At 42.0% G+C, this 20108-nt stretch overlaps 1 protein-coding gene across 1 annotated transcript in view; it reads left to right on the forward strand.

The window, feature by feature from the left end:
* The window catches only part of SNX30 (sorting nexin family member 30), a 118655-nt gene that overhangs the window by 47404 nt on the left and 51143 nt on the right, over positions 1-20108 (forward strand). The window contains exons 2-3 of the mRNA XM_029053778.2: positions 6439-6630; positions 15316-15426. Coding sequence (XP_028909611.1) covers positions 6439-6630; positions 15316-15426 — 303 coding nt within the window. The remainder of the gene's footprint in view (positions 1-6438; positions 6631-15315; positions 15427-20108) is intronic.

The following is a 20108-nucleotide window of genomic DNA, read 5'->3' on the forward strand; positions in this document are numbered from 1 at the left end:
TCTCTAATGGTTTCTATTGATCATTGAAACTTCCCCTTGGAGGAGAAAAATAAACTTGCCAATTTTATCCAGTGGGTAAAATGATGGAAACTTTGACTCCTAGTAATTCTAGATGACTGGAGAACTGGAGAGGTAATAGTCAGTAAAGGTAAAGGCTGAGAGAAATAAAACTGACTGAATGTATTTACTTGGTGATTAGAATGGATTCAGCCCAGCTTTTGGTCTAGTGGAATGATCGTGGTTCTGGTAATCAGGAAACCTGGGTTCTAGTCCTGTTTCTCCAAGTTGGGGAGTGGTTTCTCACTATGGAACTACTTAAGGCTTTCTGCAAAGTGGCCAGGCCAGGCAGGAATCCTTTATAGGATCCTTTTAATAGCTGGTTAACGTGGGTTGGATTATGGCATTAAGATACAGCATAGGAACTATGCTGCGTTCACTTTGGTCCTAAAGGCGTTCTGTACGTAAATCGATTTTGAGTGTCCTTTGCAACTTTCTGAATTCGTGCCTATTGTACTCCATGTCCACTGGGAACGTGACTGGCCGGAACAAAAGAGTAAGAGTATCATATCCTGCCTTGACCATTGCATCAGCCTCTTTACTGACCTTCCAGTCTCCTGTCTCTCCTCACTCCAATCCATACTTCACTCTGCTGCCTGGATCATTTTTCTACAAAAACGTTCACTCCGTGTCTCCCTACTCTTCAGGAACTTCCAGTAGTTGCCCATCCACCTCTGCATCAAACTCATTACCGTAGGCTTTTAAAAAAAACTCTATCACCTTGGCCCCTCCTACCTTATCTCACTAATTTCCTACTATAATCCAGCCCTCACACATCGCTTTTCTAATGACGACCTATTGCTCAGAACAGTGTCTGGCCCATAGTAAGTGCTTAGCAAATACCATAAAAACAAAATAAGCAAAAAAAAAAGCCTTCTCATGGTACCTTCATCTTGTGTGTCTTGCCACTGACCCCTTGCCCATATCCTCCCTCTTGCCTGGAACTCCCTCTCCCTTCATATACGACAGGCCACCACTCATCCCACCTTCAAAGCTTTACTAAAATCACATCGCCTCCAAGAGGCCTTTCCCAACCTAAGCATGCATTTTCCCCTACTCGCTCTCCCTTTTGCGTTGGCTATGCATTTGAATCTGTACCCTTTAAATGCCTGATATTACCCCCGCATCTTCTGCCCTACAGAACAGGGTATGTCTAATTTTAATGTCTGACTTCCCCATTTAGACCATAAGGTCCTTGTGGTCAGGGTAGGTGTATACCAACGTTGTTGTTGTACTCCCCCAAGCACAGTATGTACTCAAATACCATTGATGGCACACACAAACCACTATAAATCTAATTCCTTCTCAGTCCTGAAGCCTCAGGACTGCTTATCTGGTCTTCTTGATTGGAGATTCCATCATCATTAGAATGGATTCACTCTTGAATGAAACAAGATCCAGATGATCATCTTTCTGTGTATAGATTATTGTCACTTTTGTCTAAGAAACCAGATGGATTAAAGTCATCTGCTTTGCACAGCCTTTGCTCCTAAGTCCACTGCTTTCAGTGTCTAGACAAATGGGTGTTGGGGAAATGAAAAGGGAAGTAATGCAGAAAAGACTGTCCAACTGAACAAAATTTATTTAGAATGTAGATATTTTAGTATTCCAGGGCATGAGAGAATTCAAGTTAGTAATACTTCTAGAGGTGATTGAGGAAGAGGGGAGAGAATTAATCAGTGAAGCCATTTCAGTCTCCCACTTTAGGAGTTGCTGAGTTAAGACGTTTGCTTTCTCAGAATCAGGACCATCTTTTCCATTTACTGAACTTTAAATACTGTTTCTTGGTTATTGTCTCAGTTAAACCTGCAACAATACGCCTTTGGGAACTGCCCCTTCTCATGTCCCAAGAAAAACTAAATTAGACAAGGAGACCTAAATTTTTGTGAACTGGAGGAGGAAGGAAGAACAAAACCACTGAGCTGCGTTGTCATCAATAGAACTTATGTGCCAAGGATGCTGTTTAGGAATGAGCAGAAGACATATAAACAATGCTCCTTGGCCCCAAGGAGTTGCAACATTATGACAGAGTTATAAAGTTTATAGCAGTTGAGAGCTTATCTGGAGCAAGCCTGACTGCTTTAATTAGATTGTTGGTATCAGATTCTTGAACCTGAACTTAAATGTAGTATGGGAATTTTGGTACTGGGTTCATGGTCTTTAGGGTAGCCCAAGCTAACTCTCTTTCAGTCAAGCAGTAGTAGCGTGCACATGGGGCTGAGGAGATATACACATGCACACACACCAAAGTGTGGAAAATGCAGACACACACAGAGCTAGGATACACATGGAAAACATTTGGGGCTTGACAGCCTCTTCCCACTGAGCTCTCCACATTCTAATCCTTCCAAACCTCCCAGTACCCTCAGCCATATCATCCCTTCAGTCATCTCTAGCACTTATGAGCTTATTTACAACCCTCCTTAGCACTCGTGTATATGCCATATTTACTTGCATAATTCATCTTGCATAATTTCTCTCTGCATAATTTTCCAAGGAAGAAATAAAAAGATTATTTTTTATAGCGCCGGTGTCGGAAGGGGAGTGGGGTCAGAACACCACAGGCTCGCCCCACGTGAGTGCACTGAAGTAGGAGGGAAAGTGGGAAGGGAGGGTTACCTTAATTTCTTCAATACCTACTTTATGCAGCACCAGGAGAGAGAGAGACTATCTCAAGTGCCCTCTTATCTTTTCCCTTTCTTCTCCTTTCCTCCTTTTTTCTTCTTTTTCTCCCTGTTCCCCTTATTCCTAGACAATTCCCCACTGAATGGCCTTCTCCCCTATTTTGGGGTTGCAAAAATTAATGCAAAAGAGTGGGGTAATTTAGCAAGTAAATAGCATATCCTCAGTTTGACAGTTATAAATATTTTTATGGTCTCTTCACCTATTATAATGTAAATTCCTTTTGTTACTTCTGTACTTCCCAAGCATCTAGTACAGTGAACCATACTAAGGGAGTACTCAAATATTGCTGCTGCTACTGTGTGAAAACACTGTGCTTGGAAAATGCATTAGACTTAGTGGGCATGATCCCTTCCCTCCAAGGAGCTTAGTCTATCAGGGGAGACAGACACTCAAAGTACAAGTACTGGGAAGAACCAGAGTTTAAAGATCTGTCCATAAAAATGCTATGGGGGACAGTCAGGGGAGAAGAGTGAATTACCCAGGTGATGTGTAAGTGCTGCGGTACAGTGGGAGAGGAACTAGAGCGGGATGATAAGATTAATCAAGGGAGGCCTTCCATGATTAGATGTGATTTCAAAGGAGCTTTGAAGATGAGGAGACCTGTGATCTGTCAGATGTGAAAGGGGAGGGAGTGTCAGGCAGGAGGATGTGTGAAGGGAAGGAGGTTGGTGTCAAGTTGGGGTATAGTGGAAGAGAAGCAAGGGCAAGTAGGGGAAAGAGAGCTTAGTACTTTGAAGCCATTGGTCAGGAGTTTCTGCTTGATATGGAGAAGAATGGGCAATCATTGGAGGTTTTTGAAGAGTGGGGAGATGTGTGCAGAATGATGTTTTAGAAAAGTGAACCTTATAGCCAAGTGAAGTATGGACTGGAGGCAGGGAGATCTGTGAGGAAAAATTTTTCTCCAACAAAAGCCCAGTATTTTAACAAAGGTGATGGACTCTCAAAGTAATGTAATCTCTTCATGAAAGTCAAAGAGTTGACTCTGCATTTATCTTGCCCACTTAATAACTATTGGCTTGATTCAAGTTGTCAAAAATAGTTTCATTCCCATATCTCAAAGTTCTTCGAAGTTACTGCCATTGCTTCGTGGCTGATAGGCCCGATAAAATTTTTCTTCCACAACTTCCATCCTATCATTATTTTAACCTTCACTGGGATCAACATCACTAATTCTCTGAAATTTTGATGTCACTACATGAACATACAATTTCCATGGTATCTGAGCATTTTTTTGGTTCCATTTTAGTCAGCTTTCAGCTGTTTATGCTATTCAATTTTCCTTCTCATTGCAATTCATTTTTTTCTAGGAAAAGTCAGTGTGAAGCAGTCAATGGGTTAACTGACTTCTTCCAGGGCTTGGGCAATATGGTACAAAAGATCCAACACTTCTATGTCTATTTTACAGTACAGTTTTCTTAAGACTCATTTGAAAACCCATATTATCCTCTAATTCAGTTACTAAAACATTTCTAAATTTTTTTTTCTGCTGAACCAACTTGTTCTGCTGATACAATTTGGGTGGATATGCAGGGCCTTGGTCAAGCACCAAAATTTTTTTTGACTCTGGGCTCTTTCGTGCATGCAGAGCACACATCTACTCTTCAAATATCTTGGTCCTCCTTCGTTTTATAATTAGAAGTGATGTTTTTAGAGCATCATAGCTTTTTTTGCCATACCTCTGGCAAGTGGCTTCCAGTTTTCCCTGTCATCAGCATTTTGTGATGAACAGAACAGTGAAAATAGCTTACTGAACTTATGGAACCATTTCCCTTCTCCCTACTTAATCTTTCCTGGGAGGACATTGAAAAACAACTCTGTCTTGGCTGTTTTGAAAAATGTTCGTGTCACATAAATTTCAAGATCCTTTAGCTGCATTGCCTTCCAATCTGCAAACTTCAAATCAACACTTTCATCCCATACAGTGTTTGTGTATGGGATTGTGTCTTAAATCTACCCATACATGTGACACTAAGGGATTCATTTTAGTCTAGAAGCAATATTTATCACCACTTAGAACTATTACACTTATTGGGATATCTGAACCAAGACCACTTAGACACCATTTCTAATCATTTGTAAAAGTTTATGTACAGTCAGTTCTCTTAGAATGCATGTAGCATTTTGACTAGAATGCTGTTGAGGAATTTGGGAACATTCTTTCCTAATAGAAGAGAGAATAAGTTGTTGTGTCAGAAGAAAGGGATGTGTGCAAGAACACTGTCATCAAGCTGAGGGTTTATTACAGCCCAATTTTTCCTGAAAGTCATGTTCTTTGAGGATTCAACTGACCGTACTTCCACTTTGTATATAGTTGGCTGCTCCAGTCTCCTTTCCAGTTGTTGTGTGTGGCTTTTTTTTCTAATTACAGGGTTCAATTTTGAGTCAGAAATATACCACACTCTTTTACCAGTAAAACTCATAGTCATAATTCACTCATTTGAATTAGCATGTCCCCAAATTTGGACTTCCATATTTAGTGCTTTACTTCTCCATTTTGAAGTTCTCTGCCACTTACTTTTTTTTTTAAAGCAGTAAAAATGAAAGTTTTTTTTACGTCGGAAGTCTGAAGAAAAAGGAAGGCAGGTTTTTCTCTCCCTTTCTCCTCTGCTTGCTGGTGTCAGAGTTCCCCTGTTGCTTGGCTGCCCCAATTTTCCTTTCTTGCCATTCTTATAAGGTGAAGCAAATTCTCAAATTCTCAGTCTGCTCCCCATTTATGCTGCTGAACTTGGGCAGCAGATCCTTGTGGCATATATTTATTATCTTCTTTGCCCCTTTAGCCCCATTGCCCAGGATTGGGGAAGATATGTTCTTGTGTTTAAAGGCCTCTGGTGCTCAGACTCTCTGATGTGATTATTAATGTGCCTTTTTAAAATTGCCACTGCACCTACTAGACAGAAGTTTTAGGCTCCTTGGGAAGGTTTTGTGACCAGGAGAGGGAGAGGTGCCAGTAATGTTTAGCTTGAAGATGTTGATAAGAAATCTCGGGCAATTCTAATTCCTTAGCTGTGCCTCTATTGCCAAAGGTTAAGTGTTTTTCTGATGAAAGTTTATAGACAGAAGAAACTTCACAAAAGCACTGATGATGACATTTTTCTTTCTCTTTCCTGTGTTGTGAAATCCACTGTAAAAGAATGGGTGTGGTACGAAGCAGGGTTTTCTTAAACTATTTGCTCAAATCCAATTGCAAAAATTCAACTTGGGACATGTGGTCTGAATTCCTACTGCCTGTTCTCTTCCCATGGGGTAGTTAAAGGAGAGATCCCTAAGGTGGAAGTTAGCTTAATTTCTGTTCTTAGTACCACTGATGCACTATACCTTGGGCAAGATAAGTAAACCTCCCTTAGTGTTTTATTTCCTCTTTCATAAAAATGCAGGACACCTAAATTGGGTTATTTGGGGGATCATGAAGGGTGATTTTCTTGGAAATTTTGTGAGGGTGGAGAGGGAGAGAGCATGGTATGTTTCTGACACCAATTAGAGACATTTTACTCAATTGCTTGGGTAGTGGGAGGGCATGTTTTGATAAGTGGAGGGTGCTTCATTCATTCAAAGTCTTCGAAATGTAAAGACTTTTCACTTGAAGTGGACTTTCCATTAAAATCACTCTCCCTGCCTTGTAACAGTTGTCTAGAGGGGGATTTTTCTGGTGTTTTTGTCTGTTAACCCTCACTCCCCCAATCTTTCCTTTCTTCTCAGGACCTTAGCCTGCCAAATGGTGGTACTCCAGTGGGCACTTTGAGCCCAGCCTCTTCATCTTCACTTCTCAACAGACTTCAGCTAGATGATGACATTGATGGAGAGACCAGAGACCTGTTTGTCATAGTAGATGATCCCAAGAAACATGTATGTACTATGGAGACATATATCACCTACAGGGTCACCACCAAGGTAGGAACCAGAATGCTTTATAAAATGTTTTCTTATTTTAACAGTTCTATCATGCTTCACAGGGGGTATGTTTGCCTCAGGGATAGAAAAAAGCATATGTTCAATAACTTCAAGTACTTCCTGGCTCTGTAAAATGAGGTAGAGGATAGGTAATTTATAGTTACCAATTTATAGAGTTCTTGAGAAGCAGTGTGGCCTAGTGGAAAGAGCTACAGGCCTGAAAATCAGAGAACCTTGGTTTTAATCCTGGCTCTACCACTTGTCTGCTATGTGGCTTTGGGCAAGTAATTTCTCTGTGCCTCAGTTTCCTCATTTGAAAAATGGGGGTTTAATCCTACTCCCTCCTACCTAGACTGTGAGCCCCATGTGGGACAGTGTCTAACTTGATAATTTTGGGACTATTAGTGCTTAGAACAGTGTTTGTTACATAGTAAGCACTTTACTAGTATTATTATTTAGACTTTGAGTCCCATGTAGGATAAGGGACAGTGTCCAACCTGAGTAACTTGTATCTAAGTTAAGATCTTGCACTTGTATCCCAGTGCTTAGAACAGTGCTTGATACATAGTGTTTAAAAAATATTATTATTATCTCTATGGAACTATTAAGACCTATGCTTGCAGTTGCTGTCAAACATCTCTGTTGTGCCAAATTTCCTTCTGAAACTTACTGTCAATATTCTCAGTTTCTTGATAACTTGAAATCAGAAGTTAGTTTGCACAGCTTTAAGAACATTTTCAGCCCAATTGGGGATTTTTTTAAAGCTTTCAAAAGTTAATATTCTCCCTCTAATAAGGGAAATGTCCTGCTTGCAATATTGGGAGAAATGTGGCATCTGGATCAGTCAGTGGTATTTAAGTGCAGAGCATATTGGAAGAAATTTAGTCAAAGATGGTGATTATGATAGAGTCTTTAGGTATTAAGCACTTACTATGTTCCAGGTGCTGTTATGGATACAAGCTAATCAGGTTGGACATACTCCATGGACCACATGAGGCTCACAATCTTAATCCCCGTTCTACAGATGAGTTAACTGAGGCACAGAGAAGTTAAGTGACTTCCCCAAGGTCACACAGCATATAAGTGATAAGGCCGGAATTAGAACCCAGGCCTTTCTGACTCCCAGGCCTGTGCTCTATCAACTAGGCCATGCTGCTTCTGTGTCTTCCTCAGGAATTACAGATGAACCTCAGTCCTGACACTTCAGGCCTGAGAACCTTGGTAGAGGGATTGATTATAGTGTTAGTGGCTTTCATAATGCCACTTCTCCTTTCTTATTCCTTCTAAAGAGCAGAGTGCTACTAATGGGAAGGCAGGCAGGAGTGCAACACATTGTGAAGGTGGTCTTCACCCAGGTGTGGACAGAACCAGGACTAGGACCCAGGTTTCCTGATTCCCAGAGTACTGCTTCTTCCTGGACCAACAGCAGGAGTGCTGCCAAAGAACTAATAGATTAGGCCTGTTTCTTACCACCCTCTTTTAATCAATTAATTGGATTACTTATGCAGAGCACTTTACTGATTGCTTGAGGGAGTGCAGTGGATGATCCCTACCCTCAAGGAGTTTTGCAGTCTAATGGGAGAGTTGAACAGAAAAATAACTTAAAGATAGGAAAAAGAACTGCTCAGATGGCAGAGTATGTAAATCAATATCAATTAATCATATTTAAGTGTTTATGGTGTGCAGAGCAATGTATTAAGCACTTGGAAGAGTACTATTTAACAGTTGGTTGACACTCATCCCCCATTTCCCTACTCTTCCCCGCCCCCCGTTCTGAGTGGGGGTTTTTTTGTTTGATTTAATTGGTATTTAAATGCTTACTATGTGCTAGGCACTTTTTACTAATCTGCTGGGAGTGGTCAAATAATTTTAAATCAGATTACTAATGAGAACTTGTATGTCTTTGAAAGCTTTAAAGAATAATAATAATTATGGTGTTTGTTAAGCACTTATGTGCCAAGCTGTTCTAAGCACAGTTCTAAGATACAAGGTAATCAGGTTGTCCCAGGTGGGGCTCACGGTCTTAATCCCCATTTTACAGATGAGGTGACTGAGGCATAGAGGAGTTAAGTGACTTGCCCAAGGTCACATGGCAGACAAGTGGCAGAGCTAGGATTAAACCCTCGTCCTCTGTCTCCCAAGCCCATGCTCTTTCCATTAAACGGTGCTGCTTCTCTATAACTCCTCCTGCATGTGAAATTATTATCAAAACCACAAACTAAATGCTAGTCGTCACTGGGGAGATTACTAAATTCCTTAGTCGTTTTACTTTGAATGGAGCTTGAAGAAAATAGAGGTAGTGGCTGGGAAAGAGAAAGGGAAAGGCAGAATCAAGCTAAACACCAGGAAAAGCCCCTAAATTCCAAGTAGAAATCAGAAGTTCATAGTCTGTCCCAAAAATCTGATCTTTGCCTCAGAAGGTGTTCGACCACTAATATAGTGGTATGCATTTAATCCCAGTTCCTTTTTCTAGCTCAGTACAGGAAACCCCCTCCAGAAATTGGTCAGCCTCTGCAGGATATTCCCACTTTGGTTTAGGGGCCCTCAAAGCTAGAGAATCCTTGGTAGATGGAAATGTCTTTGATTCATAGGTGGCTGATAGCAGCTGGAATGTGATATTGGGAAAGGACAGTTGGTTCGTTTCACACATAGCAATTTTAATTAGCGTTGCTGTCCAGAAAATAGCAAGAAAGGGTAGATGGGCACAAAACTAAAGTTGGTGATGATTTCATTAAGAGCTTCTAGCTTCAGTAATATGTTTTGCTCTTCCCTTTTTGTTCCCTTTTAGCTCTCAAAATACAACACCTGGGTGAAGAAGTTCTTTCATTAAAACATTTTTTTTTCAATTGGCAGCTCTCTGGGTAGTTCTCTCTCTGAGAACTAGATATGAGCTAGATATTTCTCTGTTTGTGCCTTCAGCTGTAAAATATTTCACATTTTCAAGTGTACCTAAAAGCTGACGGAATCAGAGTACAATGTTCTTACTGGTCTAAGGAGGTACTTCAAAATATGATTGGATTGCGGGAAAGGGTCCTGCTCACTCAAGCTTCAATTTGGCTTACCATTATTGTTATCTTTACTATTTGAGTGCCAGAGTGAGTGGTGTTTTATAGAACCAGAGTTAGGCCTTTCTGTTGGATTCACATTGAAAATTACACTTGGCTTTGAGCCAGCAGTTCTCTTTGGTCTAAGAAGTGGTGTTGGACCACCTGATCAGTTTCTGTCTGCCTTCAGATCATTAAGTGTCCTCCAAAGAACAAAAGCTCTGTTTGTGATTTTTTTTTTTTCCCCAAACTGTGAGCTTTTTTGATGAAGGGCCTTTTAGGCCTTTCTGTCTCTCTCAAGGCAGTAGGTTCTGGGTTCAAAGGTATAAACTACCATTAGTTAATAGCTGTCATCACTTAGAGTCCCTTAAGAAGAGGAAGGCAACCCATGGATTAAAAAAAAAAAGATAAATTATCTATTTTTTAAATGCCAACCTTCACCTCAATTTGTAGCTGATCAGATCATCTCTGATCTGGTAACTGGAATTTGTTTTTGTTTTTGTTGTTGTTGTTTTTATGGCCTTTAAGTGCTTATTATGTGCCAGGCACTGTACTAAGCACTGGAGTAGATATAAGCTAATCAGCTTGGTCGCAATCCGTGTCTCAATCCCCATTTTACAGATGAGGTAATGGAGGCACAGAGAAGTGAAGTGATTCACCCAAGATCACACAGCAGACACGTGGTGGTGTTGGGATTAGAACCCAGGTCCTCTGACTCCCAATTTCATTCTCTTTCCACTAGGCCACGCTGCTTCTCACTATTTTGGAGGCAAGAGGACGATGTTTGGCAGCACTGTACTTTAATTCGTTCCCACCCGCTCTGTGATATCTGGTTCTGAAGTACTTTAAGAATTCTCAAAGAATGAAATGCGGCCTTGATGCTGTTACTCCAAACCTCCCAGCACCTCTCCAGTCCCTCCCTCCTCCTACTCCTTCAACTCTCCCATCCTTCCCAGCAGTATCTCTTGAGGAGATTTCCTGCCTTTTCTTAAAATACACCCGCTCCACATCTGACCCCATCCCTCTGCACCTTAACAAAACACTTGCCCCCTCTCTTCTTCCCTCCCTGACTGCCATCTTCAACTGTTTGCTCTCCAGTGGCTTTTTCCCCACTGCTTTCAAACATGGTCATGTGTCCCCTAGCCTAAAAATGCCCTACTTTAATCCCACGACTCTCTCCAGACAATGGCCCACCTCTTCTTACCATTCCTCTCCAAACTCCTTGAGTGAGGTGTCTACTCAAGTTGCTGTCCAATCCACTCCTTGACCCCCTTCATTCCATAGAAACTGCCCTCTCAAAGATCACCAATGATCTCCTTCTTGCCTTGGTCACTGTCGACCACCCACTTTTGGAAACACTATCCAGCCTCGGCTTCAGTGACGCTGTCCTCTCCTGGTTCGCCTCCTATCTCTCTTGCCACTTGTTCTCAGTCTCTTTTGCAAGCTCCACCTCTGCTTCCCATCCCCTAACTGTGAGTGTCCATCCAGGTTCAGTTCTGCGCTCCCTCCTATTCTCTATCTACTCTCACTCCCTTGGAGAACGCATTTGCTCCCATGGCTTCAAGTACCACCTCTTTGTAGATGAAGCAGACTGACATAGTGGGTAGAGCACGGGTCTGGGAGTCAGAAGGCTATGGGTTCTATTCCCGGATCTGCCACTTGTCTGCTGTGAGAGCTTGGGCAAGTCACTTCACTTCTCTGTGCCTCAGTTCCTTTATCCGTAAAATCGGGATTGAGACTGTGAGCCCCACATGGGACAGGGACTGTGTTCAACTTGTGTCCAATTTACTTTTACCCACCCCAGCGCATAATACAGTGCCTGGCACAAAGTAAGCGCTTACAAATACCATTATTTTTATTACATCTCCAGCCATGATGTCTCCCTCGCTGTAGTCTTGCATTTCCTCCTGCCTTCAAGATATCTCTACTTGGATGTCCTGTCATCACCTCAAGCTTGACATGTCTAAAACAAACTTCTTATCTTCTCACCCAACCTCTGTCCTCCCCATGAGTTTCCCATCACTGTAGACAGCACCACCATCCTTTGTCTCATAACCTTAGTGTTATCCTTGATTTTCTCTCTCTCTCTCTCTTCCATGCAACCCTCGTATTTAATCTATCACTATCACTAAATCCTCTCTGTTCAGCTTTCACAACATTGCTCAAAATCTTCCTTTCCTCTCCATCCAAACTGCTACCATGTTAATCCAAGCATTTATCATATCCTGCCTTGATTACTATATCAGCCTCTTTGCTGACCTCCCTGCCTCCTGTCTCTCCTCAGGAATGTCCAGTGGTTGCCCATCCACATCCGCATCAAACTCACTCCTAAATATCAGCTTTAAAGCACTCACCTTGCCCCCTCTTACCTCACCTACTGCTTTCCTACTACATCGCAGCCCACACACTTCACTCCTCTAATGCCAACCCATTCACTCTACCTCGGTATTGTCTATTTCACCGCCAACCTCTTGCCCACGTCCTGCCTCTGTCCTGGAACGCCCTCCTTCTTCATATCTGACAGACAGTGACTCTTCCCCACCTTCAAAACCTTACTGAAGGCACATCTCTTCCAAGAGGCCTTCCCTGACTAAGCCCTCATTTCCTTTTCTCCCACTCCCTTCTGCGTCACCCTATTTTGCTCCCTTTATTCACCCCATCCCTTCAGCCCCACAGCACTTTTGTACATATCTTTAATTTATTTTTATTAATGTCTATCTCCTCCTCTGGACTGTAAGCTCATTGTGGACAGGGAGTATGCCTGTTATATTGTACTCTCCCAACCAAGCGTTTAGTATAGTCCTCTGAACACAGTGAGCACTTAATGAATAGGATTGATTGATTGACTGGCATTTCTAGGAACTTGAGGCCCAACAAGATGGGCTGAGTGCTTGATTTAGCTTGTGTGTTTGCAGATGTATTGTTGACTCTGCTGAGGCCTGATAGACTCTCCTCCTAGTGCAGGGTGGAATGAAGGTGTACCACTTAGCAGGCAGTCCTTGAAGGAAGAGTTTGAAAATGCCAATGTCAGCTGCTGATGACTGTTTTCTTTCTCTGTGGTAGTCATTTAGATGAAAGGAACATGTGGTGCTTTTACCTTACTCTCCAGCAGAGTTCTCAGAAACCCATCTGCCTGGAGCCCTGCAAGAATCGATCATTGGGCTGGGTCAAAAGAAGATCCGACTGGGTTTGGGCTCCCCTGGGTCCTCGGTCAGGGCAGAGGGAAAACCATAGAATGGTGTCTGGAGCACTCCCATTCAGCCGTGATGAGTTTGTAAACATGCAGCTGTACCCGTGAACCCCTGGGACTTGCCACATATTCAAATTGGACTCGTGCCGTGTCTTGTCTTAAGCTGTCAAGTCATCTCTCCTTGGCCATAGACAAATGAGGCCTAAGTCCTCTGTTTTCTCTTTTGGACTTGTCAGACTTGGTCATCCTGACCCCCAGACTCAGCTCAAGCCAGGATGGGATTGGGGACCAGTTTTGGCCAAATATTTTTTGCCTCGGCCAGGTTCTACCTGTGCTGATCCAGTGAGCACATTTTCCCTTTCCACCTGTGTTCTCTTTCAGATAAAATTGGACTCTGGGGGAACTGCTGGATGGGGGCGGGGTGAGAAAAAAACCAATGGAACTAGCCTGATCATTCATTCAATAGTATTTATTGAGCGCTTACTATGTGCAGAGCACTGGACTAAGCGCTTGGAATGAACAAGTTGGCAACAGAGACAGTCCCTGCCGTTTGACGGGCTTACAGTCTAATCGGGGGAGACGGACAGACGAGAACAATGGCAATAAATAGAGTCAAGGGGAAGAACATCTCGTAAAAACAATGGCAAAATAAATAGGGTAATGAAAATATATACAGTTGAGCGGACGAGTACAGTGCCGAGGGGATGGGAAGGTAGAGGGGGAGGAGCAGAGGGAGATGGGGGGAAAAGAGGGTTAAGCTGCGGAGAGGTGAAGGGGGAGTGGTAGAGGGAGAAGGGGAGCTCAGTCTGGGAAGGCCTCTTGGAGGAGGTGAGTTTTAAGTAGTTGATTAGTTGCTAAAGAGATATTTAGAGTGAGTTAAATTGCTGAAAGGTCGAGACCAAGTTTCTGGAAATATCAATTTTCATATGCAGTGTCAGAAAGCAGCATTGATAGAATTAATGAAGAACAAAGTGACTGCAGTAAAATGTCCCCAAACAGTTTTCTCATTTTGGGAATGTCCTTTCCCCCTATCCCGTGTCTTTACGTTGAGGAAAAGCTGTTTAATATGACTCCTGTAATGACCTTTTCAGAATGGGAAAGGAGTATAAAAGTTCAAACTTCAGTGTTAGGGAACATAATGGTTTTTGCATATCTTTAAGAAAAGTTGCACTGATGACTTCCTCTGATTGTTGGATCATTTATATGCATTACCAGATTGATCCTATGAACTTGATCTCCTGATCAGAGCTAGAGATTTGTGATCTCCTGATCAGAGCTAGAGATAGTGCAAAGAACTAACAGTTCGAAAATGCTATGAGTGAGATTTCATCAGACAAAGGATTTAAGGCAGAGGTTTTAGAATCTTCATGGATGGTATTTGCACACTTTATTAATTACAAGCCTGACTGTACAGCTGGAACTGGAAAATATTGAATAGTTTCCATAATGAATCTGGAAAAAAAATACAAACTATTTCCTGTCTTTGATATTTGCGAAAGCATCCAAAAGAATTCGTTGCAGCGACTTTTAAGAGTCTAGTTTAGTTCAACATTGAACTTGGATCTATCTACTTTAAATGATAAAAAGGGAAAGACCCAGTATAGAACCTTACCAAGAATTAGGATTTTTTAAATCTCTTTTGCCAGGCTGAAACTTGACATTTGAATTGGAGGTGGTGAGCTGAAAATTTTTACTTTAGGCACTGGAATATAAATTTTTAAAAATATGGTTTGAGTAAGTAGTCTTTCCTCTTTTTCTTGGAGAAAAGCCTGCTTGTGCTAGACAGAGTTGCAGATTTTGGACAAGTTAATATTTTGACTTATATTAAAAAAGCATCGCTCTAAACCTGTGGCTTTTGGGGAGCTCAACGGACGCATTCCTTTATCACATCAACAGTTTCTATGACTCATGAATAAATGGGAGAGTCTGCTATACCTTGTTTTTAGTCTTCTGTCCCTGGAACGATTTGCCATGACTTTGGCAAACTTTATTATTTGGCAGGAGGCAGTGATTCAGGCAGTTTCTTCTTTCAGAGTTACAAGTCGTTTGATGTGGGAGCAGTATTGATCATTAAGGTCCATGCCTTCTTTTCAGGAGAATGTCAGTAATTTATAAAGTAGAGCTTGAAGGGCATTCGTTGGAACACTAAACCTTGGTTTCTAAATAGAGTACTGAGTTCAGTGGTGTTTCCATTGCCTCAAGCTGAAAAATCAAAACCAAATTCATTCCAGCACTTTGAGTTCTTAGCTTGGCTTGTCCTTTAGCATTGGCACATTCAGCCATTTAGTTGGCCTCTAATGGAAGGAAAACCCTGTCTCTCTTTTCCTCCCGTCTCCCCAGCTCTCTGTTTATTCTGGAAAGGTATGCTAGTTTTTTCTCCATTTCCCCTTGCGTCCTCCCCCTCTCGTACCCCTTGGCTTAATGTCTAATTTTTTTTTTTTCCTGTTTTAGACCACCCGGGCAGAGTTTGACTTGCCAGAATATTCCATTCGTCGAAGATACCAAGATTTCGATTGGTTGAGGATCAAACTGGAAGAATCACAGCCAACCCATCTCATTCCTGTAGGTTGCATGTCCATGCGAGAAATGCCTAAAGGATCAACTGCAGTGTCTTGAGTACTGTATAAGGCACCTCACCATACAAACCTCACTCTTCAACAAAATGTTTGACCCACCTCTGGCACCATGTGTATTTCTACATACAAATAGTCTACATATATTTCTTTAGCCTTTTTGTGTCTTTTTTTCTCCTATCTTTTTTTTTTAACATTTTGATAGATTTGATATAAAATGCAGATCTCTTTAGTGTTGGGTTTTTCTCCATAGCTACACCCCTACTTTGTGAGGGGTACCCAGGAGCTGAGGCTGGATCCATAAAACACCAAGACAGTAGCTGGTCACCCAGTCTCCCTTTGTTTGACCTGGTGAGCCCTTGCCATTGCAAATGGAAAGCTGCTCATTGGTATTGTGTTGGGTGGGGGAGAGGCAGGACAGGACTCAATTATCATATTATAACTTTGACAGTGGAGAGAAATACTTCCTCACCCTGTTTCCCTCCTTTCTGTATCATCTATGCATGAGTCCATATCCCCTAATCATTTAAATGCTCACCCCTGCCTCTCCCCTTAGAAGACTGTTTGTATTTTTATACGCTTTTGCTTCCCCTACCTGTAACTTATTTTAGCGCCTGTCTCCCTTGCTGGATTGTAAACTTTTTGAGAGCAGGGATTGTGTCAACTCACTCTACGGTACTCTCCCAAGCACTTAGTACAGGGGCTCTGTACACAGGCTAACATACTTGTATTTATTGAGCCCCTGCTGAGTGTAATACACTGTACTAAATTCTGGGGCAGATGCAAGATATAGTCCTTGCCCACAAAGGGCTCACAATCCACTGGTTTGTAACATTCTTGAAGGAATGAGCAATGGTGTGCTCATCTTAGTGTATGGTTCCAAGCCATAGAAGTAGAAACATTGATGTAATAGGCATAGCTGGGCCATTTCTTTACGCCTTTGGCAGACCCGATCACTAGGTTATAAGCAGTGTGGTCTAGTGGAAAGAACCCAGGTTTAGGAGTCAGAGGGACCTGGGTTCTAATTCCAGCTCCCCCACGTGTCTGCTGGGTGACCTTATTCAAGTCACTTCACTTCTCTGTGCCTCAGTTCCCTCATCTGCAAAATGGGGATTCAATACCTACTCTCCCTCCTACCAAGACTGTGAGCCTCTGTCCTTCTAAGGACTCACAATCTAAAAGCAAATACCGTAGGTTGATTTGATTTGACTTGCAGAGGGCTAGACTGTAAGGTCATTGTGGGCAGGAAATGTCCTACCAACTCTTAAGCTGTATTCTCCCAAGTGCTTAGTACAGTGGTCTGCGCACAGAAAGCGCTCAGTAAATAGAATTGACTGAACAAGTGAGAAGTGTGGTCTTTAAGGATTTGCAACTGGTTCAGATAAGAAATAGGTGAACTGTGTAGAAAAATTTTCTAGAAAGTAGGATTTGGTTCCAGTGGCATTATGCCACTTAAACTGGGCTAGAGTTTGATTTCCCCGCCCCATCCCTTTCAGTTTTGTCTCTGGTAAACAGATCTTGAAATAAATGGTCCTGGGCTTGAGTTTTTTTTGAGTGGTTGACAAATAATAATAATAATGTTGGTATTTGATAAGCACTTACTATGTGCAAAGCACTGTTCTAAGCGCTGGGGTAGTACAAGGTAATTAGGGTGTCCCACGTAGGGCTCACAGACTTCATCCCCATTTTACAGATGAGGGAACTGAGGCCCAGATAAGTTAAGTGACTTGCCCAAAGTCACACAGATGACAAGTGGCAGAGCCGGAATTAGAACCCATGACCTCTGACTCCCAAGCCCGTGCTCTTTCCACTGAGCCATGCTGCTTTTCAAATGAGTAGCTGCTGATGCCTTAAGTGATTTTACATTATATTATAAGGGTTTACATTATAAAGCAAAAAGTACAATATTTTAAGTATTGAACTATTTCCTAAATGAAATAATTATCACTTGCAATTATTCACAATGGTCTGGAAATTGCAACATGTAATAAGCAAGTGTCCTTTTATGCAGTCACAGTGGAGACATTCTTTACTAGGTTGCCTCTCTTAGGTAGTACCACTGGGAAGACTAATTTTGATGTCAGCAGGACTATTTTTGAGAGGGCTGCAAATTAATTATAGAAACAGTGCTCAGCTTTATTTGCCACAGGCACTACTCGCTACACTTTATTTCAAAGTCTCCAACCCTGTACACGATTGCAAATGGCCCATTTTGTTATGTTCCGGTAAATGAAGCAAATTAACTTGTTGAAAGCACGTCTATAAAATGTTCTACTCCAATGAAACTTAATTGAATATTAAGTTTTTCAGTCTCTCTTTTAAAAAGAGACTTTAGAGGAAGGATAACTTTATGGTTTAATAATTATTTAGATCTCTTTTGAGTGGGATGCTCTCCTGGGATTTAAGGGAAGGCATTGTTTTAGCAACCAAATCTCCCTTTATGTGGACATGCAAATTATAGCCTGTCCTCTGTTACTTCCCATCTTTTCTGAGTTCTACCAGAAACAGATGTTCTTAGGTAATCTAATAAACAAGAATTCTACTAATTATCCATTTGTCTAACTGGTGGGATGTCTTCTGAATTCAGGTGTCCTCAAGATGTGGTATTTAATTGGTCTCTTTCCCAGGATACCTTGCTTACTAGGAGCCTGGGGTCCAGGAGTAAAGTTCGTGTTGCTTCATTTATTTATAAGCAATTTGCCAAAGGCCATAATTTCTCAATTAAGAGTGCTGGGTGAGTAGGGCAGAGAAGAAAGAGACAAACTTAAATGCTGACAGGAGAGACGAACCGTCCTAAACTCATAAATTGAAATCCTATAATCCTACTTCTCCACCCACAAATGGTTGCTTTCCAGCACCAGTCTGCAAGAAATGCTCTGCCAAGAGGTGACAAATGGCTGAGTTTGTTTTAATGGCCATTCAATGGGTAAGTGGTTTTAAAAAAAAAATTATTAGCTGGCAGAAGTTGGCCCTAAAATGTGTTGTTGTACTTCTTTTGTATTGATATCATTCCTTCCTTGTTGTAGCTATCTACACCAGTGCTGTCTGGCTCCACTAGAAGTGGGCTAAGAAAGTATCTCTCTGTCTATAGCAGCTATGTTCAGAGTTCTCCCAATCAAACATTTGCTTGAAAAGCCAATAATAAAAATACCCCCAATAACAATGGTAGTGTTTCTTACTATGTGCCAAGTACTGTACTAAGTGTCAGGGTAGATGCAACTTAGGTCAGTCAGAGCCCCTGTTTTATATGGCGCTCAGAGCCTAAGGGAGGAAGAGCAGGTATCGAATCCCCATTTTCCAGGTGAAGAAATCCGGACAGGGAAAACTGAAGTGACTGGGCCCAGGTCACTACCAAACTACCGAGCACTTATCCTATCCCACCTTGATTACTGTATCAGTCTCCTTGCCGACCTCCCTGCCTCCTGTCTCTCTTAGCTCCAGTCCATACTTCATTCTGTTGTCCTGATCATTTTTCTACAAAAACATTCAGTCCATGTTTTCCCCACTCCTCTGTTGCCCATCCACCTCTGCATCTAACAAAAACTACTCACCATCAGCTTTAAAGCACTCAGTTACCTTGCCACTTCGTATTCTACCTCTCTGCTCTCCCACTACAACCCAGCCCACACACTTCACACCCGTAATGCCAACCTATTCGCTGTACCTCGATCTCGTGTAGCTCTCTGCTGACCTCTTGCTCATGCCCTGCTTCTGGCCTGGAACGCCCTCCCTCTTCATAACTGAAAGACAATTACTCTCCCCACCTTCAAGGGCTTATTGAAGGCACATCTCCTCCAAGAGGCCTTCCCTGACTAAGCTTTCCTTTCCTCTTCTCCCACTGTCTTCTGCATCATCCTGATTTGCTCCCTTTATTCACCGCCCAGCCCCCAGCAATTATGCACATATCCATAATTTATACTAATGTCTGTCTTCCTCTCTAGACTGTAAGCTCATTGGAATGCATCTGCCAACTTTGTTATACTGCACCCTCTCAAGTGCTTAGTACAGTGTTCTGTACACAGTAAGCGCTTAATAAATTGATCACACAGCACGTAAGCGGTAGAGCTGGACTTAAAACCTAGATCTCCTTTACTCCTGGGCCCGTGCTCTTTCCACTAGGCCTGGCTGCTTCTTAAACAAAAATGGAATTGCAAGGAGAGCCCTGGATATATCCAGTCTCTCACTAGACCTGCTGCTTGATTGATACTTTAAAAAAAAAAAGGGCATAGGGAAGCAGTGTGGCCTGTTGGAAAGAGCACTGGCCTGAGAGTCAGAGGACCTGGGTTATAATCTTGGATCAGCCACTTGTCTGCTGTGTGACCTTGGACAAGTCACTTCTCTGTTTCTCAGTTGTCTTCATTTGTAAAAATGGGAATTAAATCCTCCTACCTCCACTTTAGATTGCAACATCCCCCAGTGTGGAACAGGGATTGTGTTTTACCAGATTATCTTGCATCTTCACCAGTGCTTAGTATAGTTCCTGGCATATAGTAAATGCTTAACAATACCACTTAAAAAAAAAAAGGCACCACGGCCAGTTCTTATTTTCATGGTTGAGTATATAAAAATTCATTTTTTGCATTAAAAATATGGGGAGGGTTAGGTTACGGAAAAATCCCATACTTTTTCTCAGGGAGTCTGGCACTCCATTCCATGTTACTCCATTCTTTG

Source organism: Ornithorhynchus anatinus, chromosome X3 (genome assembly GCF_004115215.2).
Source record: "Ornithorhynchus anatinus isolate Pmale09 chromosome X3, mOrnAna1.pri.v4, whole genome shotgun sequence".
Classification (NCBI taxonomy): domain Eukaryota; kingdom Metazoa; phylum Chordata; class Mammalia; order Monotremata; family Ornithorhynchidae; genus Ornithorhynchus; species Ornithorhynchus anatinus.